Source organism: Bos mutus, chromosome 7 (assembly GCF_027580195.1).
Source record: "Bos mutus isolate GX-2022 chromosome 7, NWIPB_WYAK_1.1, whole genome shotgun sequence".
NCBI lineage: Eukaryota > Metazoa > Chordata > Mammalia > Artiodactyla > Bovidae > Bos > Bos mutus.
Genome location: NC_091623.1, coordinates 3,269,445 through 3,293,995, shown reverse-complemented (window position 1 = coordinate 3,293,995; position 24,551 = coordinate 3,269,445). Strand labels below are relative to the sequence as shown.

The following is a 24,551-nucleotide window of genomic DNA, read 5'->3' as shown; positions in this document are numbered from 1 at the left end:
AACCTAAGTGTCCATCAACAGATGAATGGGTTAAAGAGATGTGATATACATATATACAGACACACACCATGGAATATTATTCAGCAGTAAGAAGGATATCCTGTCATTTCAACAACATGAATATACCTTGAGGACATTATGCTAAGTGAAATAAGCCAGAGAAAGACTAATACTGTATGTATGGTGTCACTTGTATGTGGATTTTTAAAAAGTCAAATTTATAGAAACAAGTAGAGTGAGATGTTGATCAAAAGGTACAAACTTTGTTATAAGACAAATAAGTCCCTAGGATCTAATGTACAGCAAGGTGTTATGGCTAAGAATACTGTATTATATAACTGAAAGTTGTTAACATCTTAAATGTTCTCACCACAAAAAAAGATGAACATGTGATGGAGGTGTTAGCTAACACTATAGTGGTAATCATTTTGTAATATATGTATCTCAAATCAACACACTGTACACCTTACACAGTGCTCTATGTCAGTTATGTTTCAATAAAGCTGAAGGAAAACACAGAGACTGGGGTCAGACAGACAAGAGTGTGACTCTAGGCTCCAACAACCTGCCACCTGTCTCACAAACTTTGGAAGCCTCACTTCCTCATTTGTAACACAAAGATTCATTTGATAAAGACACATGGGAAAACACACAGTAAAAAAGTTGTACTTCAGTACTAAGGGGAAATCAACCCTGAAAATGAAAGTGAAAGTGAAGTTCCTCAGTCGTGTCCCACTCTTTGCAACCCCGTGGGCTGTAGCCTACCAGGCTTCCTCTGTCCATGGGATTCTCCAGGCAAGAATACTGGAGTGGGTTGCCATTTCCTTCTCCAGCGGATCTTCCTGATCCAGGGATCAAACCCAAGTCTCCCGAATTGGAGGCAGATGCTTTAACCTCTGAGCCACCAGGGAAGCCCAAAAATTAACCCTAGTCCTGTCTAAAACACCTTAAAAGTAAGATTCAAATGAATCAAACTGTTTCCAAGTATTAATAGCTTATTCATATCCTAGAACAAAGTTTAAGAATGTTTCTAGAAATGTAAAAATACTCCATTAAAAAAAAAAGTAAAATTCACATCTGATACCTAATTAAAAATTGTCAAAGCAGTAGGAAAACATGAACTGTAAAGAGGAGAAAAAAACAAACAAAAAAGTCAATCGAAACCAACCCAGAGTTGACACAGATGTCAGAATGAGCAGACAAGAACATTAAAACAGAGATTATAACTGTATTCTATATTTTCAAAACACTGATTAGAGAGAAGATATTAAAAAAAAGACTGTAATCAAATTTCTAGAGGTGAAAACTACAGTGTCTGAAATTAAATGATACCATAACATTAGCTGAGTGGGAAAACTTGTTCTTGGTGCCAACTGGAGAATGGTTTTAGGAAAATAATATTAAAGTAGGAATAAGAAACTGTTATACAGTGGAAGTGAGAAATAGATTTAAGGGACTAGATCTGATAGATAGAGTGCCTGATGAACTATGGACGGAGGTTCGTGACATTGTACAGGAGACAGGAATCAAGACCATCCCCATGGAAAAGAAATGCAAAAAAGCAAAATGGCTGTCTGAGGAGGCCTTACAAATAGCTGTGAAAAGAAGAGAAGCAAAAAGCAAAGGAGAAAAGGAAAGATATAAGCATCTGAATGCAGAGTTCCAAAGAATAGCAAGAAGAGATAAGAAAGCCTTCCTCAGCGATCAATGCAAAGAAATAGAGGAAAACAACAGAATGGGAAAGACTAGGGATCTCTTCAAGAAAATTAGAGATACCAAGGGAATATTTCATTGAGCAAAGATGGGCTCAATAAAGGACAGAAATGGCAGGAACCTAACAGAAGCAGAAGATATTAAGAAGAGGTGGCAAGAATATACAGAAGAACTGTACAAAAAAAGATCTTCATGACCGAGATAACCACAATGGTGTGATCCCTCACCTAGAGCCAGATATCCTGGAATGTGAAGTCAAGTGGGCCTTAGAAAGCATCACTACGAACAAAGCTAGTGGAGGTGATGGAATTCCAGTGGAGCTATTTCAAATCCTGAAAGATGATGCTGTGAAAGTGCTGCACTCAATATGCCAGCAAATTTGGAAAACTCAGCAGTGGCCACAGGATTGGAAAAGGTCAGTTTTCATTCCAATCCCAAAGAAAGGCAATGCCAAAGAATGCTCAAACTACGCACAATTGCACTCATCTCACATGCTAGCAAAGTAATTCTCAAAATTCTCCAAGCCAGGCTTCAGCAATACATGAACCATGAACTTCCAGATGTTCAAGCTGGTTTTAGAAAAGGCAGAGGAACCAGAGACCAAATTGCCAACATCCGCTGGATCATCGAAAAAGCTAGAGTTCCAGAAAAACATCTATTTCTGCTTTATTGACTGTGCCAAAGCCTTTGACTATGTGGATCACAATAAACTGTGGTAAATTCTGAAAGAGATGGGAATACCAGACCACCTGACCTGCCTCTTGAGAAACCTATATGTAGGTCAGGAAGCAACAGTTAGACCTGGACATGGAACAGCAGACTGGTTCCAAATAGGAAAAGGAGTACATCAAGGCTGTATATTGTCACCCTGCTTATTTAACTTATATGCAGAGTACATCATGAGAAACGCTGGACTGGAAGAAACACAAGCTGGAATCAAGACTGCCAGGAGAAATATCAATAACCTCAGATATACAAATGACACCACCCTTATGGCAGAAAGTGAAGAGAAACTAAAAAGCCTCTTGATCACAGTGAAAGAGGAGAGTGAAAAAGTTGGCTTAAAGCTCAACATTCAGAAAACAAAGATCATGGCATCTGGTCCCATCACTTCAAGGGAAATAGATGGGGAAACAGTGGAAACAATGTCAGACTTTATTTTTTGGGGCTCCAAAATCACTGCAGATGGTGATTGCAACCATGAAATTAAAAGACACTTACTCCTTGGAAGGCAAGTTATGACCAACCTAGTTAGCATATTCAAAAGCAGAGACATTACTTTGCCAACAAAGGTCTGTCTAGTCAAGGCTATGGTTTTTCCTGTGATCATGTATGGATGTGCGAGTTGGACTGTGAAGAAAGCTGAGTGCCGAAGAATTGATGCTTTTGAACTGTGGTGTTGGAGAAGACTCTTGAGAGTCCCTTGGACTGCAAGGAGATCCAACCAGTTCATCCTAAAGAGATCAGTCCTGGGTGTACATTGGAAGGATTGATGCTAAAGCTGAAACTCCAATACTTTGGCCACCTCATGTGAAGAGTTGACTCATTGGAAAAGACCCTGATGCTGGGAGGGATTGGGGCAGGAAAAGGGGATGACAGAGGATGAGATGACTGGATGGCATCACCTAGTCGATGGACATGAGTTTGAGTGAACTCCGGGAGTTGGTGATGGACAGGGAGGCCTGGCGTGCTTGGGGCTGCAAAGAGTCAGACACGACTGAGCGATTGAACTGAACTGAGAACATCCCAGGTGAGAAAAGATGGTGGTCTGCATAGGAATGACATGCACTGGAAGAAGCAGGCCTTTGTGAAACATTTAAGAGAAGGACTTGGCAGGATGAGGTAGAGTGCTCAGGTGTGTGAGGTAAGGAAGCTGAAGGTGACTATGTGAAATGTAAGATGATGGGAAGTGAGCAGCTTCTCCACTTGAGGTGAGGTCAGGGAGCATCAACTGTGCCTTACGTGGAATCAGAAATGGGTAATGGAAATGCAATTCAGGAGGTATAAAAGTCACTCAGTTGTGTCTGACTCTTTGCGACCCCATGTACTATACAGCCTATGGAATTCTCCAGGCCAGGATACTAGAGTGGGTAGCCTTTCTGTTCTCCAGGGGATTTTCCCAACCCAGGGATCGAACCCAGGTCTCCTGCATTGCAGGCGGATTCTTTACCAGCTGAGCCACAAGGGAAGCCCTCAGGATGTGTGCTTGCACACTTCAGTCGTGTCTGACTCCATGTGACACTATGGACTTCAGTCTGCCAGGCTCCTCTGTCCATGGGATTCTCCAGGCAAGAATACTGGAGTTGGGTTGCTGTGCCTTCCAACAGAGGATCTTCCCAACCCAGGGATTGAACCGGCATCTCTTGTGTCTTCTGCATTGGTAGGTGGGTTCTTTACCACCAGTGCCACCTGCGAAGCCCAATTCAGGAGGTATCTGCTGTGAAATCAGGTGATGCCTCCTATAGGGGCCATACCGGGAACAGGAACAGTAACCTCAAAAACTGAAAGATGGGTACATCTGGCTTCAGGGGAGAGGGAAGACAGAAAAGGAGGACACTGGAAGGCCAGGTAGGGCTCAGATCAGGCAGAGCTTACAGGGCCAGGGAGACAAATTCAGATGTTACCTGAGGTAGGATGGGAATCTACTTGGATTACAGTCTAAGCAGCGGACTGACAATTAGATTGGCCTTTTCAACTGTCACTCCGGTCGATGGTTTGAATGGACTGGAAGTGGCATAAGCAGAAGCAGAATGACCAGTTCGAGGCCTTTGATTGTCATGAGAGATAACAGCTTGCATCGGAAGAGTGGGAAAGAAGTGAGCAAACTAAAACTAGAAATGTATACTAGAAGCAGAACCATCACGTTTAGTTTGAGATGAGTAAATGCCCTTTATGGAGGTAGAGAAGGCTAGCAAAGGGCAGATTTGGGCGGGGAGAACCAAGAGTTCTAATTTATATATATTAGATGAGATCTGAGGTAAGCAACTATAGACAGGGGTCTCAGAGTTCAGGGGAGAGAAGTGGGCTAGAGACACAAACACAGCACAGAGGTGGGATTCCAAACTGCAGCAGTAGATAAGATCACAAGGAGAAGGTTTGTAGAGTGAGAAGAGAGGCCAACACTGAGACCTTACAATGTGACATTTAAGATAGATATGGAGATAAGGATTTTAAGGTGAAGTTGAGACTAAAGAAGTTGCAAAAATTAAATAAAACAAAATGGAGAGGAAGATGATAACTGAGAGGGGAAGTGACCCGGAGCACATGTGGAGACACTGGCCTATGATCGCAGGAAGGACACCTCTTTTGCAGGATTCAGGCAGCTTATAGAATAAATGACTGTTGGTGGGAGCCTTCCTCTGCTACAGAGAGGTACCCTACCTGAGAGGCAGGGGTGCTGGGGAGAAAGGTAGAAGTTTAGAGAGTGGAGAAGGTATGAATAAGCCACAAGGACCTACTATACATATAGTACAGGGAACTCTCTTCAGTACACTGTAATGACCTGTATGGGAAAAGAATAGATATATGTATAAATATAGATATATGTATAAATAAATCACTTTACTATATACATGAAACTAACACAACATCGTAAAACAACTATACCCCAATATAAAATAAAATTTTTTAAATAAAAATTTTTGCCACTTTAAAAAAAGAGAGGAGGTATGAAAACAGTTGACTCAAAGTAGGAGGATAAGTATGAGTGTAAAACTTGTCAGGCCATGTTGCGTGGGGTCAGCTCCCAAAGCTGGTTGATCCTGAATCCTTAGGGATGCTAACTAGCTGCAGAAGATGGTTTTCTCTGGGAATGCTCTTCAGTTCTCAAAGACACTAACATACGACAGTACGGCATTCAATCCCCAGCCTCTTTTGAGGCTGTCCCAGAATCAGCTGCCCAATCTCCAACTTAAGTCACAAACTGAGTGTTCAGACATCCTACAACCTTCGGAGCAGGCAGTAAGGCAAGGTCAAAACCTGACACTCCCAACTCCACAATGAGGTCAGTGGGTAATCAACAATAGGAAGGCAATCTCTCAAACCTCCAGGCCCTCAAGGTTCCAAAGGGAAGGGCATTTTCTTTCTTTCAATGGTATAATCCTATTAATATACAAATTTTCATAATATTATGCTAATCTCAAATGCGTGTGTGCACGCACGCACACACACACACACACAAGATAATCCTGGTAAGAGATGAACACATAGCTTTACAGATATTTTCATACTTGCTCTGGAAGTAGGGAGACCAATTTGGACTCTTACAGATCATGATGATGACAAAGAAATGATCTTGAGGAGATAACAGTGGAAACAAGACTAAGGATTCAGGAGGAATCAAGGAGTTGGAACTGGAAGGATGACAAATGGTAGGAAGAAAGCACAAGAAAGAGTCAAAAATGTACACAGAAACCAACCCCTCATACAAGTGTCCTCAGCTGTTTTTACAAGGATGTTTGCTGTTGCACAGTTTAGAATTAGAAAATATGATACAGTTATACAATGGAATAAAATATGTTCATTAAAAAAGGATAAAGTAGATCTACATATGTAGACATGGAAAGACATACAATGTTCTTGGACTGGAAGAATCATTATTGTCAAAATGACGACACTACTCAAGGCAATCTATGGATTCATTACAATTCCTATCAAATTACTACTGATGGTGTTTTTCACAGAACTAACACAAAAAATCTTAAAATTTTTATGAAGACACAAAAGACTCTTAATAGCCAAAGAAACTTTTAGAAAGGAAAACAGAACTGGAGGAATCAGGCTCCCTGACTTCAGACTATACTACAAAACAACAGTCATCAAAACAGTATGGTATTGGCACAAAGACAGAGCTATAGATCAGTGGAACAGGATAGAAAGCCCAGAAATAAACCCACCTATGGTCACCTAGTCTATGACAAAGGAGGCAAGAGTATACAATGGAAAACGGTGCTAGGAAAATTGGAAAACTACAAGTAAAAAAAAGAAATTAAATAACCTTTAATACCATACACAATTACTCAAAATGGATTAAAGACCTAAATGTAAGACCAGATACCATAAAACTCTTTTAGAAAAAACACATGGAGAATACTCTGACATAAATCACAGCAATATCTTTTTTGATCCATCTATGAGAGTAATGGAAATAAAAATAAACAAATAGGATGTAATTAAGCTCAAAAGCTTTTGCACAACAAAGCAAACCATAAACAAAAAAAAAAACCACCTACAGAATGGCAGAAAATACTAGCAAAAAATGGGACAAAGGATTAATCTCCAAAATTTATTGACAGCTCATGCAGCTCAATAAAAAAAAAAAAAAAAAACAATAAAAAACTGGGCAGAAGACCTAAATAGATAAATCTCCAAAAAAAAAATTACAGATGGACAAGAAGCACATGGAAAGATGCTCAACATCACTAATTATTAGAGAAATGCAAATCAAAACTACCTTACCTCACCTCACACTGGTCAGAAAGGTCATGATCAAAAAGTCTACAAATAACAAATGCTAGAAAGGGTGTGGAGAAAAAGGAACCCTCCAACACTGTTAGTAGGAGAGTAAATTGGTACAGCTACTATAGAAAACAGTATGAAGTTTCCTGAAGAAACTAAAAATAGAGGTACCATATGATCCATCAATCCCACCTCTGGGCATGTATCCAGAGAAAAACATGGTTCAGAAGGATTCATGCACCCCAGTATTCACTGCAGCACTGTTTACAACAGGCAAGACACAGAAGCAACCTAAATGTCCATCAACAAATGAACTGATAAAGATGTGATATATACACACAGTGGAATATTACTCAGCCATTAAAAAGAATGAAATAATGCCATTTGCAGCAGCAAGGATGGACTTGGAGATTATCATACTAAGTGAAGCATGTCAGAGAAAGAGAAATATCATGTGATTTTACTTATACATGGAATCTAAATATATATATATACACACACAAATAAACTTATTTATAAAACAGAAAGACTCACAGTCTTAGAGAACTTATGGTTACCAGAGGGGAAGGTGGAGAGAAGGAATAGATTGGGAGTTTAGGACATGTATACACTGATATATTTAAAACAGATAACGAGGACTTACTGTATAGTACAGGGAACTCTGCTCAATACTCTGTAATAACCTAAATGGGAAAAGAATTTGGAAAAGAATACATATATATATATACAACTGAATCACTTTGCTGTACACCTGAAAGTAACTACATTGTTGATCATCTGTACTCCAATATAAAATAAAAAAAAAATTTTAACGTATAGTGCACCTTGGAAATAGTATATATGGTTTCTATGAGAGCAAAAGAACTTTTAAGAACTCAAGATGGTATATACAAAAGAGCATTTCTCATTATGGGATCCCTGGAACACTGCAGAGTTGTTTCTATATTTCAAAGGGAAAATATTAGTGAAATTTATATTTGCAGATATAAGAAAAAATTAAATGCATCAATAGTACAGAAGGATGATACTCAAAGTGTATATTGATACAGAGGCAGCACAACTAACCACCCCATATATACTCTTTTCAATAAGTGGATTTTGCTACGTATCTTGTCAAAATTTCAAATTTTTCTGTAATATTTTGTTTTATATACAGTTGAGGTATATGTATACAGTTTAAGATATATGTATATTCATTGCTGAAAATACTTTGCTATGATTTTGCAGAAAAATACTATTAAATAAATGATAAATGAAAAACAAAAGAAAATCTTTCCATGGCACCCAACACCCCCATGCCAAACTCAAAACCCCTTGCACAGTTCAAATAGCCATATGGTCCTTGCTTCACTCTCCTTTGTTGGCAACCACACTGCTCAAACCTAAAGCAGGAAAAAAACAAAGGCAATTTTCATTTAACAAGCTGTGTTCACTTGCCTCCTGCCATTTGCAAAAGCTGTTCCCTCTGCTCAGAACACTTCTCTTCCATCAAGGCTCCATCCACATGTACTTCCCCAGGAAGCCTTCCCTAGACTGGGCTGGGGAGTGTTCCCCAAGAACTGATCCTCCCCACCCCATGTGCATCTTCCTGTATCACAATGGCATTTGATACCTCTCTCCCTACTTGATGCCAGACATCTGAGGGCAGGGGCAATATTGTTATTTAACCACAGTAGGCTTAGTTCCTAGCACATTGGGCCTAATAAATGATAAATGATTAAATGACTGGAAAGAACAAAGTCAAATTAGGATTTCCATCATAGTACTAACCCTTCTGGGACTTGGTATAGGGACTAACTTTCCTTATACAGGTCAGATCAGAATTAGTCTAATAGAGGGAGAAGGCAATGGCACCCCACTCCAGTACTCTTGCCTGGAAAATCTCATGGATGGAGGAGCCTCCTAGGCTGCAGTCCATGGGGTTGTAAAGAGTCAGACACGACTGAGCGACTTCCCTTTCACTTTTCACTTTCATGCATTGGAGAAGGAAATGGCAATCCACCCCAGTGTTCTTGCCTAGAGAATCCCAGGGATGGCGGAGCCTGGTGGGCTGCTGTCTATGGGGTCGCACAGAGTCGGACACGACTGAAGCGACTTAGCAGCAGCAGCAGCAGTCTAATAGAGAATACTAACAATATATTTTTTAAAAATTCTAATTGTGTTCCTATTGAAGGTTAATTGGAATTTGAAACCTGAAAAAATGCCAATGCAAAAATAAGTTAGGTGTGGATAAACTTTACATAAGTAAGATTATGCTTAAATGCAGTGTAGGGGAACAGTGTGATTGAAAGGAATAAACTAATTCTACATTTAGGACAGATCAGATTTCCAAACAAGCCTTCTCATAAGCTTTCTGTTAATGAAGCCAAACAACACGTGATACTTAGTAAACTGCTACAAACAGCAACAATACCCACAAAAAGAGAATTATCTATATCAAAGAAGCATCTGTTTAAAATTCTCAAAGTCAACAAATATTAAGCACTTTGAGTTCTGATAAACAGTGGAGAGAAGATTATTTGTGCTCAGGTCTGACCAAGGACCTGGTAAAGAACTGACCTCTTGCTCCTAGATCTTTGTTTCCTCCACAATAAACCACTTTCCAAAGTTTCTAAATGTATTTATTATAGGGTATGAAAGCCACTCAGAATTAGGCTTAGCTGTCAAACTGGCCTGATTATACCTGAGGATGTGAAGTCTAATCCTCTTCCTTAAAGTCACGTGCCAAGTTGTCTTATTTTAAAAATCTTTCTACTGATTTCAGAAATCCAGACTGATTCAGTAATGTTTAGAGGGTCAAAGTTTTAAAGTCAGGACCAGTGACTGTGTATGCTCCTGTCATTTCATGCCTAGTATCCTGTAGATTCCTCTAATAATAATGGGAAAGAAAGGGCTCACACTGTAACTTGCTTATGGATGCTACAGACATTCCAGGAGAAAGATTTCCTGTATAGGTTAGTATTAAGCAAGGATCAAATTCAGTTGACTGGCCAGGCAAGTTAAGTGAGTTAAAAAGGCTGGGTCACAGAAGAGACAGAATAAGAGGAATGCTTCACTTCTCCCTTCAAGCCATCTTACACAGGGTCTAGAAGACAGAACCCACACTCCACCTAAAGGCAGCCAGCACTCTCACCACTCGACCCAGTGCTGGAAACAAGGGCCTACTATTTAACAGGTCTGCCTTTCAAAGAGAATCTCTAAAATAAGTGTATGTAAAACTCTAACTTAAAATAGTGGCAACAGTTAATTTTTTTAAATCATCATTAACCCTTTCTGCCCAATAAGAAAAAAAATCCAGAGGCAACCATTAGCAATCTGATATTTTGATTCTGGTATCAGTTATGGACTCAAAATACCAGTTCTATCATTTTCTAGCACTTCATGCCTTCGGCACATGAAGCTTCTAAACTTCAATGTCCTCCTCTGAAAAACAGGATCATGAACATGAAACATAACGCTTATTAAAGACTTAAAAACAATTCCCAACACAGAGTTAGCAACTAAATAGTTTCCTAGGGTAAAGAGTAGATCTCACTACCAGTAAATTATCTGCTGTGGTCTTCAAAGAGCCCAGTTGAAGAGCTCAAGAAGGCAGATTTCTCAAGAGATTTAGAGTCTTTCAAATTCTGATCACTGAATACAGGGTATTAAAGTCATTAGAAACTAGATAGAAACAGCAATAAAGAATTCCTAGCAATAGACACTTAATGAGCTGGAAGTGGCTCTTCTAATTAAGAGGTCTAATAACTGTCACCAGTTAATGGCCACAAAAACGGAGTAAAGTATACATGGAGAGGTATATGTTTCAGGGAAAACAGTGGCAGCTTTTAAAATAAGCTGTTAAACCAGAGGGTTTTAGGGTAAGTTTTTCAACTTAGACAAACTTCTCATCACATTATAGACTCTCATCTGTTAAACATGTCTACTAGTTTTCACAGTTTTTATTACCAAAATACAAGTTGGTGTGCCCCACGCCCAGTGAGGCCAAACAATACCAAAGCGTTGGAGTATGGTACAGAGAAAGGTTCACTGAGAGCCATGCAAGGAGATGGTTGGCTCATGCCTTAAAATCCCCAAACTCCCCAAAAGCCTTCAGCAAAGCCCTTTTCTAGGAAAGGTGAGGGAGGGGAATGGCTAATTGTTGTGAACTCCTTGTGTCAGATCCTTTGTTCTTGAAGTCAGGTCATGGTCAAGTAAATGTTACATTAAATAAAAGTTATTCTCTGTTCTGACAAGAAAGGACCAGGTCCCAGGTACAACTTCCACCCTCCAAGGTCTGGGGTCTGGCTGAGAGGAGGCAAGAGCTTAGTTTGTGGCTCCCTCAGGGCCAGGTCCCGAGACTCTGGTCGTGGCTGAGGGGGCCAGGCACCCAGGACCCAACTGGCCCTCACTCTCCTCAAGCTGCCCGTATGGCAGGGGCAGGTCCCAAAACCTGTGACCCAGGCAGACAGCCGCTGCCATTCGGTCACAGAGATATGGATAGGGGAGAGGTTCATCGCCTCCTCAAGGTCTGGGCCGGGCCAGCAACCAGCCTTGGTGAGGGCTCTGGAGCTCTGCAGGGCACAGACAGCTCCCAGCCGGTTCCCTGGGCCCCTTAGCTCACTCACTGGCCTGAGGGTGGGTGAGTTGGAGGCCTGCAGAGAAAAGGCCAGGATCCTTCTCTTACCTCACTCTCCACCTGACAACCACTTCTGCCACTAACAGTTGCTCATTGACAGTTGGTTGCCTGGGGGATGGGCCCACTGCAGCACCAATCAATGGCTGAGCAGACCACTAACGGTCACTCACTGACAGTTGGTCCCTTGGGGGAGGGGCCCACCACAGTACAAACCAATGGCTGAGCAGGACCACTAATAAGTCTCACGGTCACCATTGCCTGGACAGGGTGCAAGGTTAAGGCAGCAGGCACCAACAGCAACAGCGGGCTAAGGGCTGTGCAGCCTGTAGCCTGCTACATTTTAAGCAAATTCTAAACAATACCAACCACAATATTAGGAACAGTCTGTTAAACAAAGAATTGCTTTATTAATACAAACCATTAATACAACCATTAATACATAGCCAAACTATAAAGTGCTAAGAAATTTAAATATCTAAGTCACAGCAAACAGGTGGCAATTCAACATCCAGAGTAGACAGAATGCTTGAGGGAGACTGCAACAGATCTAGAAAACAGGAATTTCTTATTCAGTATCTGCAAATCTGCATGTCCGTCCACACCCACATTGGTTTCACTTTAATCATGAACTCAAACTCTTTTTCCCTTTGTCTCATGAATTATACCCCTGCCCCCACCTACATACATCTACATACACCTTTTCACTTATTTCTTAGAAGGTGGCTATGGTCCCAGAATTAACCTTCATTATGAAATAAATCATAGAAGTACCCCAAATTCTCTTAGAGACCCAAGTAACTGCCAACAATTATCACTACTGTAATCTGGCAAATAATGTAAGTTATTCCATCAGATATAATAGAAAACATGCTGATAGTGGCTTTTGACCACCAGTCTGAACCAAGACCTAAAACCTCCTGCTATTGTGTGGGTCTTGATCCTACATGAGCTTTGGATTAACTTGGAACTCTCATTTCAAGCAAGTTTATTTTACATCAACTCTTAATGTAAAAAGTTATACACTAAATTTCACCTTGTTTTGCTTGTATGTAAGACTGTCCAGATTCCAGAATGACTTAATTTTACTGGGTATTTGCAACTAAAAAACAGTACCAGTTGAGAATAGTTTTCATTATCCCGAAACCTTATTCCTTCAGTCTGAAGGATAGAAATTACTAGCCTTCTGCACAACCCTATCCTCACAGTAATGGACGTATTATGACACAGGTTGTTTACAGCCCTTCTAGAAGGGCACTTGTTCACTTACTAGACTCCCACAGCAGAGGAGGCATCTTCAGAGGCGAAGGGGGGCCCACGTGTAACAGCTGCTCAAGCTCCCTCTCCTCATCAAGGATCATGAGAGGCACTCCACTCAAGGGGAGGTGGGCGATCTGGTGCTCCTCAGGCAGGTCAAAATTCTCAAAATCTGCCACAGAAAGCACTTTGTCAGGGCAGCAATTCTCAGGGTGGTGAGTGGCACCCTGCCAGTCTGAGACCCTTTCATGGGGCCCAAGAGCTCAAACTATTTTCATAATAATACTAATACCTTTTCCCACTGTGCTGACATCTGCAATGGTGGTCCAAAAGCAACAGAGGATAAAACTTCTGTGCCTTAGCACAAATCAAGGCAGGATTTCTCACTACCATTCACTGGTATTTAAAAAAAGTGCCTGTTCCACATATCACTTTATCATATGCAGTAAAAAAGTATTAATTTTATGAGCTCTCAACCCTTGAAAACATGTCTTTTTAGTATTCTGTATAAGTTGTGAAATCATATACTGAAGTACCGTGGTGTTTTCCAAGAAAAAAGATATGTGCAATTATTTGATTTGCAAGCTAAACCAGAGGTGTTACTTTTGGACACCATTTACTATAAAAAACTGAAAAACAAACTTTGGTAACTCAGACTTGGATATGTGTTGCACATTTTCTCCAAGCAATGAAAGTCTACCAGTTCAAGAGAAGCAGTATTTGTTGCCAATGATAAAATCCACAGTTTCAAGAGGAATAAAACCCCTAGAATTTCAGAAAACTTATTTGCAATCATTAGCTTGACAGCTCCTAGTACTGAAGACTTTTCTGATGAGGTCAGTGGTGAGCATTAATGAGTGTGCTTTTGACACGCATAAAGAAACATTTCAACTTGTGGATGAACTACATTTCCCAGCAAACCAGTATTTCTAAATGATCAATGGTGATAAATGCAGGATAAAAGACATTCAAAGTGCAAAACAGACCAATGGATCTAAGTGTCAGAGAATAATACAATGCTTACTGAAATGGTTTCAGATTCTACATTGCAACTATGCATACAGAAGCAGCCACAAGTTGAATTTTAGTGTAATAGCAAAGAAATCTATCTATACTTATCTGAAAAGACTTTAAATGTTTCTCTTTTCCTAACCATGGCTGCAAAAGGCCAGATTTTCTTCATGTACATCAACCAAAAACAGATTCAACAGATGGAATGCACAATCCCATGTGAATTTAGCTGTTTTATGTTAAGCCAGATTAAGCAAATTTTCAAAAACATAAAACCACGCCACTCTTCTTATTAAATTTTGTTTTAAGCTATGTACATTAATGTAATGGGTTAATTGTATTTTAACAAATTAACACTTCTAAGCTTTTCAATTTTAACTTAAAATATAGGATATATAAAACAACACACAAAAGTTCTTTGGGGTCTTCACTAATTTTTAAGAGTGTAAAAATCCTAAAAGAAATTTAAGAAACAGTTTATGTGACTACTTATTTAAACCACTGAATTGTAAAGAAAAACAAACAGACAAAAGACCCCAGAGGAAGTAAGTCTGCAACACACAGGGCTAATTACCTTTATCCAGAGAGTTCTTTACACACAGAGTATAAGAAAGTCACAAAAATCAAGAGAAAACAAAGATACAAACAGAAAATTTAAAAACTATAAATGACCAATAGTCAAATATGCTCAGACACACTCACATACCACAATTTTAAACAACAAAATACCAATTATCTTTCTGATAGTTTTAAAACATCTGCAGTTAGAGAACAAGGGGAAAGCGGGCATCCTCATCCACTGAAGGTGGTTTCAGTAACTTACGCTGCTCTTTTGGAAGCCAGTTTAGCAATATCTCTTTCCCCCAACACAGCTATTGTACATAGTCCTCTTTCCTGGCCAATATGCTTAAAGTGTGAAAGTGTTAGTCGCTCAGTCATGTCTAACTCTTTGCAACCTCCTGGACCGTGGCCTACCAGGCCGTTCATGGAGGAATTCTTCAGGCAAGAATATTGGAGTTGGTTTCCAGGCCTTTCTCCAGGGGATCTTCCCAACCCAGGGATTGAATCCAGGTCACCTGCATTACAGGCAGACTCTTTACCATTTGAGTTACCTGGGAAGCCCTCAATATGCATAAATCTACCTCATTTTCCTGAATGATAATGATGAGATGCACCACATTTTATCAAAACTTAAAGCTTTGAGACCCAGTAATTCTTGGAGTTTACTCTCTAGGTATACTCACAAACTCTCAACAATAATTGCAGAATTGTTTTGTAACATATATAAAAGCCAGAAACAGCCTAGATGTATACTAGTGGAATAATTAAATGCTCTCTGGATCAAAAGGCAAAAAAACCCAGCTCAGGAATCTCAAAGACCCTGTGTGATTTGGCCAACCTCCTCACCAGTGTCATTCTTCACCCTGCTTTTCAGTTTTCCAGAACCACTCCAGTCCTCCTTTCTGCCTCAGGATCTTTCATCTGGTACAGTGCTGGCGCCCAGCCCTACCCCTTCTCCACCCAACTATCTCCTTACATCCTTCAAGCCTCCACTGGAAGTCACTTTCTGAGAAAACACTTCCCTGCTCTTCCAGGCTAGGTTCAGTCCCCCCTAACAAGCCCTGTTTTTCTCCTTGGCTCACACTCAAAGTGAAAGGATTTGTTCAGTGTCTGACTTGCCCTCCAAATCTTGGGCTTCCTCAGGCTGGGGCCTGCCTTGTTAACCACTACATCCTAAGCCAATAGCGCCTGGCATACAGTCTACTCTCCTCAATGTGAGTACATTAAAGCTTGAAAAAAGCCAATTCTATTATAGAAAATATTTCAGATACATGTAGGAGGTTGAAGAAGTCAAAAAGCACGTGTTCTCACTGGCTATGTGGATTTTTCAGGCTTGCTTTTCATTGTTCAACTTGACATCAAGTCCATTTTCTAAAAGTGCGCTTGCTAGGAAGTCTGTCTGCTAACACTGAACAAGTAATCTCCCCCTGGATGGTTTTAGCTTTTGAGGACAAGAATGTTTTCCCATCTTTGCTCTGATTCCTCTTCTGACTTAAGATGATGCCTTAAAAATAAAACCACAAGTTATCTGTCCAAAGCACCCCAGATTCAGACAGCCTTGTTATAGTTTTAGATCACAAATCATATTCAGAGTCATATCAAGTTACAGTTGAATTGGATCCTAAGAGAAACTGAAAGCTAAAGCATTTGGACAATACCAAGAGTACCTAATGGATTGAAGGGAAAGAATTTTTCTATTTCTGGATAGGTGTCATCCGAGGCAGGAACCGAACTTTTTGCTTTAACAGTCTTCTCAGTAATCTAAAACAAACCCAAGAAAAATCCATTAGTAAGACTGGAAGCCTTGTCAACTGATTAGTACAAGAGTTTGGAGAGATTCTTCAAGACATGGGATTGCTTCACCACATTTTAAATTTGTTTTCAATTTCTAAGAAACCATAATCCCTCATTCTCAAAATCACACACAAATACAATTCAGCAATCAATTCTAGTATCATGGCTCAAAAGTTAAGGCTGAAATACAAGTATTAGCACAAAAATTAGCATAAATTTATCAAAATGCAGAGCACAGTCTGTTTTCAGTCAGTTAAGTCGTGTCTGACTCTTTTGCAATCCCAAGGACTGTGTAGCCCACCAAGCTTCTTTGTCCGTGAGATTTCCCATGCAAAAATACTGGAGTAGGTTGCCATTTCCTTGTCCAAGGGATCTTCTCCACCCAGAGATCAAAGCTGAGTCCCCTGCATTGCAGGTGTATTCTTTACTACTGAGTCACCAGGGAAGCCCCAGAGTAGAGTTAATTCAGAGCTAATTGACTCAATAGCCCAACCTAACCTAATAGAAGAGAAAATGGGCATAAATCACCCAGAATAGAAACTAATCCTAGAAGCCATTTTTGGCTTTTGGAAATGTGATTTTCCATCAGTGTTACCTAAATTATTGGGTTAATATTAAAAACCAATTTGTGTTCCTCAAATACACAACACTGAGTAAGAGGCAGTCAAAGACAGTCAAGGAATTTAGATGCCCACCGTGGATAATTCTCTAGTCTGGAACTGGTAGGCAGTCCATGATGGTGGTGGGCCAAAATGGAAGCTTGTAGAGTCTTGATTTACTCCTACATCACACATGCATGCCTAGAGGAAATTACTAGGACAAGGCTTCCCACATTTCAGTTCTGTCACGTTCCCATCATTTTTGCTATATCCTTGCAATACTTGCACTTAGCATTTCTCTTACTCAACTCAGTTTTTTTTAAAAAAAGACATCTTTGTCCTAAAACCACACATAACAGTTTGACATCAAGTATACTAGTTGTTTTTTTCCTAATACACATTAAAACAATTACTGAAATGCAGTGCTAATTCACATGCTGAAGTCGTCTTTCACAGCCAAATCCTCTCAGTCTGGGATGCACTGACCTACAGTTTGTAAACACATGTACAAAGGTCAACATGCTACCAAGTTATAACCTACAAAGCTAGTGCTTGCTCTGAAAGGAGGGGAAGAGGACGGCAGCACCTGAGCTGTTATATTAGCATCATGACCTCTTGCAAAGTACCCTCCCTCACAGTACTCAAAAGCTTCCCTGGTGGCTCAGAGGTTAAAGTGTCTGCCTCCAATGTGGGAGACCTGGGTTCGATCCCTGGGTCGGGAAGATCCCCTGGAGAAGGAAATGGTAACCCACTCCAGTATTCTTGCCTGGAGAATCCCATGGACAGAGGAAGCCTGGTAGGCTACAGTCCACGGGGTCTCAAAGAATCGGACATGACTGAGCGACTTCACTTTCACTTTTCACAGTACTCAGTAGTCTGTTTTAAGACACTTGTTAAAGACAGGTGAGGCAAAAATATTAACCAGCTGCTCCTGATACATGTGATCTCAAGGTACAGAGAAGTTGATAAACACTGTATGATGATTCTCTTCTGTTAATCTACTTTGCTAGTCTCTATTTCCTTCCATTCACAGAGGAGAGTGTCAGGTAAGATGCCAGTAGTCATTTTAAGAGTTAAAGTGCTGAAGTCTTTAATTATAGCCAACACTTACCTTTTTGGTAGAGAAAGTTGTCTGTTTCTGTTTGAGCGGTCCATTCGTCTTAACTGATTTTTCTGTAGCTCTGTTGACAGTTCCCAAAGCCTTTCTTGCAGTTTTTGGTAAAGCTGGTGGAGCATCAAACATTTTGCCAACACGTGGTGTTGAAACCTGGGATCTCCCATCCAAAGCTTTGACTGCTAAAGAAAAAGTCTTACCATAAGATCATTCCAGCAGTAAATACCTGTGCAACTTGAAAGCTGACTGTGCCTATAAACTTGGCCTAACTCTCACAGCCAAACTTAACCCCCACTTTTGACAGTGGGATGGTCCTATGCCTAACACCATTTCAGTTCACTACCCTCTTAAATAATCTCTTTAAGATACTGAACATGAGGGCTTCTCTGGTTTCTCAATAGTAAAGAATCCACCTGCCAATGCAGGAGACAGGGGTTTGATCCCTGATCCAGGAACTCCCACATGCCACAGAGCAACTACGTCCATGTGCCACAAATATTGAGCCTGTGCTCTGGAGCCACAACTATTGAGCCCACCTGTCTCGACTGCTGAAGTCAGCATCCCCTAGAGCCCATGCTCTGCAACAATACAAGCTCCTGCAATGAGAAGCCTGGGCATCACAAATAAAAAGTATCCCTGACTCATCGCACCTAGAGAAAAGGCCAGGCAGCAATAAAGACCCAGCACAGCCAAAAATAAATAAATAATTAAAAAAAAAAAAAAGATACTGAACATGAAGAGACCCGTAAGTACTTGGCAGTAAGAGTATTGGGTCAACTCGACTCTCACTGGGCTTCCCAGGTGGCGCTCGTGGTAAAGAACCCGCCTGGCAATACAGGAGATTTAAGAGACTCCGGTTCAATCCCTGGGTCAGGAAGATACCCTGGCGAAGGGCATGGCGACCCACTCCAGTATTCTTGCCTGGAGAATTCCATGGACAGCAGAGCCTGGCGGGCTACAGAGTCCATAGGGTCGCAAAAAGTCGGACATGACTAAAGCGACTTAGCACGCACGACTCCAACTGCCCACAAAGTATATTTGGGCCTTCCCCAGCTCCAAGCCACACCCACCACTGATTCACAATACCTGTGTACCTGATAGCCGCCTGTATACTTACAAGGCATAGACCCCAGCTTCAGCCCGTCCTTAGGAGCCACATGGATGCCTGGTTCTCCATTTTCCTTATCAACATAGATCAGAGTAGACATTCTGGATCAACTAGAGGTGTGAAACACTCGTTAAACCTTGGGAGTTAGGGAAGATGAAAGAAGCTAAAGTGTAGCACTGACCCAACTTTCTACCCTAGGGACGTCTACGCAAAAACAGGAGCTAAGAAGAGGTAGAAGCCGGATCTTGAGCCAATAAGCATTTAATCCAGTTCTTAACTCTTGACGCCTGCGTCAGGGTCCCTAAATTCCTGAAGAGTTGGCGGTCTGGGACTGGCACAGGCCCTGGTACTCATTGGAACCAAACTGCGTGGGTCGCGCACGCAGTTCAAGACCGTGGCTCAAGCCGGGTGAGCGCGTCTGACGTTCCAGGGAAGTCCCAGCCCCTAAATCCCAGGCCCCGGCCCCCAGACACCCGGACCCCGGTTCCCAGGCCCCAAACCCCCCGACACACAAACACACACACACACAGAGCCTACTCCCGCTTCCTACGCCGCCGGACCGTGCCCGCCCAACCACTCGGTACCGCTCGGTTCACCCACGTTCGGAGTAACAGCCAAACTCTCGCAAGCCCCTTCTCCAACGGACGCGCCAGACTCCGCGTTTAAACCACAACTTACGCCCTTATTGGTTCATCCATCCAGGAGGCAGGACAGGGGCGGGGCGGAGGCTCCGGAAGAACCAATGGTAGGAAACTAAGCTCCCTGGGCTCCGCCCTGAAAGCTTTTCCCGGCAAATTCTTAGTTTGTTCTCCGGAAGGAAAAAAATTAAACCCTCTCACAGCTTGGTCGTGGATGTCCATTAATGGTTGTTTTTTAATCTCCGCCCCCCCGCCCCAGAGAGATAGAGGAGAGTAGGTACGGTCTTTAATTCCAAGAAAGTTATTATTAATGTTATACCAATATACAGAGTTGGCTTTTGCGATTTTTTTTTTTTTTCTGAGACACTTTGGCGTCCAAAATGAAAATGAAAGTCGCTCAGTCGTGTCCAACTCTGCGACCCCATGGACAATACAGTCCATGGAATTCTCCAGGCCAGGATACTGGAGGGGATAGCCTTTCCCTTTCCAGGAGATATTCCCAACCCAGGGATCGAACCAATGTCTCCCTCATTTTGAATTGATTCCTTTATCTTGTTTAATATATTTCCATTTACCATAGAAGGGCTTCCCTTGTGGCTCAGCTGGTAAAGAATCTGCCTGCAATGCGAGAGACCTCGGGTCGCAAAGAGTCGAATAGGACTGAGCGACTTTCACTTTACCATAGAAAGGGCCTCCCTTGTGGCTCAGCTGGTAAAGAGTCCACCTGCAATGCAGGACACCTGGGTTCCATCCCTGGGTTTGGAAGATCCCCTGGAGAAGGGAAAAGCTACCCACTCCAATTCTCCAATACTGGAGAATTCCATGGACTATCCATGGGGTTGCAAAGAGTTGGACAGGACTGAGCCACTATCACTTCACTTCATCATAGAAAGGAAAAGGTCACCAACTTTTTAAAGCACAATTTCATTGTACTTTAATTTCATTGCAGGCGGATTCTTTACCAGCTGAGCCACAAGGGAAGCCCAAGTCTTGGGTGTCCAAGACATTTTTAAATGAGAAGATAGTGAACTTCAAAAAGTCAAAGTGAGATGGTGACAGAACTATTTTCCTAAAGTCTTGAAATAATCAACTGTTTTTCCAGAGAGTAGATACACCGGATCAAATTAAAAAGAGGCAGCACGGGAAGAAAGGCATTGTAGTCATCGGGGAAATGACTACATAAGATGGATACGTAACAACTGTATTCCAAATTAGAGGTATAAAAAATACATATATAGTCAATAAATAGTCGGTGGGGGGAAAACCCATATTAGATCTAGAGAATATTAACAGCACAATTAAACATTAAGAAGAAATGAAAGTACAGATAGATAAAATGGCAAGTTTGTGTCATTCTGTTGTGCTTATGATTAAGAATGGAGTGATTCTGAAACTAATACAATATTGTAAGTCAATTAGACTTCAATTTTTTTTTAAGTGTACTGATTTTTTCTTAATTGCAAGACTATCATCAGTATTTCAGGATAGGATGGTGTCTCCATTATACAGAATCTGTTGTTCAGTTGCTCAGTCATGTCTGACTCTTTGCAACCCTAGGAACAAAACAATGATCTAATGAGTACACAATTCTGAACTTAAAAGTCTATCAATTAATAAGGACTTTGTTTTTGGCTGCGCTGTGCAGCATTCAGTATCTTAGTATCCCAACCAGGGATGGGACCTGTGCCCTTTGCAGTGCAAGAGCAGAGTCTTATCCACTGGACTGCCAGGCAAGTACCAATATACTTACTTTAAACCTTTAACATCTCAACAATATATTCATCAAAGCTGGTGGGGAAGGACAGCAGGGTGAACAAGTGAAAAAGAACAGAGGAATTATAAAGACATACAAAATGAATTCCAATTTCCAAGATGTGGAGAAATTTTGCTTTAAAAAGTTGGTGACCTTTTCCTTTCTATGGTGAAGTGAAGTGAAAGTCACTCAGCCCTGTCTGACTCTTTACAACTCCATGGATAGTCCATGAAATTCTCCAGGCCAGCATACTGGAGTGGGTAGCCTTTCCCTTCTCCAGGGCATCTTCCCAGCCCAGGGATGGAATCCAGGTGTCCTGCATTGCAGGCGGACTCTTTACTAGCTGAGCCACAAGGGAAGCCCTTCAATGGTAAATGGAAATATATTAAACAAGATAAAGGAATCAATTCAAAAGACCAAGGATGATCTGTGCCATCCAAACTCTACTCCCAACAGGTCACCAGATACTTTTTAACTTAACAGGTAAGTTGGGAGGGAGGAGTTAAGCCTACATTACTCTTTCACAAAAGCCTTAGCACTACACCTGGCATAGATATGGTTCAAAATACATACCAGTTCATTGTCCCTTCTTCCCTGGCATTTCAGGGCCAAAACATTGAATGACTCATTCAATAAATATTTATTAAATGTTAGTCACTGTGCTAGACATCAAGAAGAGGGAGAAAAAAGAGGGGATCTTTTTTGCCCTTTCCATATCCTCTTTTATCCCTAGTTTATTAGTTCAGTTCAGTCACTCAGTCGTGTCCGACTCTTTACAACCCCATGGACTACAGCAGGCCAGGTTTCCCTGTCCATCACCAACTCCCAGAACTTACTCAAACTCATGTCCATTGAGTCGGTGATGCCATCCAACCATCTCTGTTGAACACTTCTCCTGCCTTCAATCTTTTCCAGCATCAGGATCTTTTCCAGTGAGTCAGTTCTTCGAATCAGGTGGCCAAATATTGGAGCTTCAGCTTCAGCATTAGTCTTTCCAATGAATATTCAGGACTGATTTCCTTTAGGATTGACTGGTTTGATCTCCTTGCTGTCCAAGGGACTCTCAAGAGTCTTGTCCAACACCACAGTTCAAAAGCATCAGTTCTTCAGCACTCAGCTTTCTTTATGGTCGAACTCTCACATCCATACATGACTACTGAAAAAACGATAGCTTTGACTAGACCTTTGTAACCCTCCCATTATTTCCTCCCTGTATCTCCTTCTAAGTGCCTCAGCTCTGAATTACATCATTAGCACACAAAAATACTCATATTGAAACCCAGTCTGCACAACACCGAGAAAAAATTCAATCAAGTAAATCTGAAGATCTAATTGGTTTTATTAAATGACTCAAGAATCAGACAGCCTCCCACCTAGAAATAAGAAGGGTGCTCCAAGGGGTTGTACAAACTAAGAAGTTTTTAGAGGAAAAAGGGTGGGGCATGGGAGCTATTAGTAAAATAAAAGAAAGGATTATTTATAGGCCAGGACCTCTTTGGAGGGGAGAAAGGAAGAACAGCAAGGTTTTCACAGCTAATTGCCTCTTCTTCCACTGAGAGACAGGGTAAGGGTGAGGGGATAACGGAAAGGTGCCACGTGCCAGATTACTTCTTCAGTACTGACCAGGAAATTCCCAACTGGTTGACTGGATTACATTTCCGGTGATTGTATTTTGAAGTTGTGATTAGGTTAGTTATCAAATATAAGTTTTGTATAAAGGGTTTTAGCACAAGTAAAGCCATTTTGGGCCTGTGGCTTTTCTCTTTAACAGCACCTACAGCTTCCAAGTGGGAATTCTTTATTTCCTGAGATTTTTGGAAGCAAAGTTTCTATCTCCCTAGGCCAAGTCTCCCCTCCTACGATAGGAAGCACTGTTTCCCAAGGTAACTGTAAAATGCCACAACCAACTCTTTTGTTTTCTTACTAATGATGCCCCAAATTCACTTTGCTATGCCCTGGACTGTTACTGGTGATATCCAAATTGCTAAACTACCCTCACTTCACAACTGCACCAAGATCCTAATTGTTCCCAGTTTATCAAACAGCCATCCCGTCCAGAACTGATCCCTGCTTTCTCAGATGCTCCTCAGAATCCTCCAGGGGGAATCTGAACCTTACAAAAAGTTCTTCCCTCTTGTCCAGCACATTCCATAATTCCACTGGGAGATGTGTTCCCTGACTTGTGCCTGGTAGTTTTAACTAAACAGATCTTAACACTTTCAAACAAATTTCAGAAATTGTATTAAGGAGATAAAAATTAAGTGTGAGTGATTCATAGATTACTCACTTTCAGACTATTTTCTGACAATTTCCATTCCTTCATCTTTTGCCCTGTAAAATCAAATATTTACATTGCTATGCTCTATGCACTAAAAATTCTTAGTGAGAGTATGATGAGATTCTCTTAGAGGCAAAGATGTCATTTTGATATCTGAAAGGAACACACATTGTTTTGAAAAATAAAACATTACCAGAACAGATAAGATTTAAGGAGGGGGGGGGCAGGGGAACTGTACTCCAAAATTATTATTTTCCAGTATTTTATTACATATTATTCTTTAAAGCAAGGTGGAGATATCTATGACATTGTCTTTCCACAATGAAAAAAGTTTTACAGTATTTTTTCCCTAATGGTAAAATACAGTATCAACATCAGGGGCGAGGTGTTACAATTGCTGAATTGCCCTATGTCTTCAAAGCAGTATTTTTTTCCTAATGGTAAAATACAGTATCAACACCAGGGGCGAGGTGTTACAATTGCTGAATTGCCCTATGTCTTCAAAGCACCTAGTACACCCTTCATAGAGGCTTTCTAGAACTGTAAATTACTTAAATAATTCAGTCTTACTCACTCTATATGATGTAAATTCGAAGAGAGGAAGACAATTTTGTGTTTACTTTGTCCCCAGCGTGTTACACTACCTGGCTACT

At 41.0% G+C, this 24,551-nt stretch overlaps 1 protein-coding gene across 7 annotated transcripts; it reads right to left on the bottom strand.

The window, feature by feature from the left end:
* Nucleotides 1-12,168: 12,168 nt before the first annotated feature.
* On the bottom strand, nucleotides 12,169-19,909 carry PTTG1 (PTTG1 regulator of sister chromatid separation, securin). Of its 7 annotated transcripts, none has more exons than XM_014478743.2 (6): nucleotides 19,830-19,909; nucleotides 19,239-19,339; nucleotides 18,119-18,300; nucleotides 16,282-16,375; nucleotides 13,056-13,214; nucleotides 12,169-12,335 (listed from the first exon to the last, which is right to left on the bottom strand). In XM_014478743.2, the coding sequence occupies exons 2-6, from the start codon at nucleotides 19,327-19,329 to the stop codon at nucleotides 12,256-12,258; spliced, it is 606 nt and encodes a 201-aa protein (XP_014334229.1). In that variant the 5' UTR covers nucleotides 19,330-19,339; nucleotides 19,830-19,909; the 3' UTR covers nucleotides 12,169-12,255. The 7 variants fall into 7 exon arrangements, with proteins under 7 accessions (XP_014334229.1, XP_014334227.1, XP_005897568.1 ...); XM_014478741.2 differs by having other exon boundaries at nucleotides 18,119-18,303; nucleotides 19,830-19,905; XM_005897506.2 differs by having other exon boundaries at nucleotides 18,119-18,303; nucleotides 19,767-19,878.
* Between the last annotated feature and the right edge of the window lie 4,642 nt (nucleotides 19,910-24,551).

Excerpts from the sequence above, each read along its gene's own strand:
- PTTG1 (XM_014478741.2), bottom strand. The coding sequence starts at position 19,329 with ATGTCTACTCTGATCTATGTTGATAAGGAAAATGGAGAACCAGGCATC. Across the intron at positions 18,304-19,238 it reads GAAGCTGGGGTCTATGCCTT|CAGTCAAAGCTTTGGATGGG; the intron begins GTAAGTATACAG and ends CTTTTTCTTTAG. Across the intron at positions 12,336-13,055 it reads TCCTCTGCTGTGGGAGTCTA|ATCTGTTGCAGTCTCCCTCA; the intron begins GTAAGTGAACAA and ends CCTGTTTTCTAG.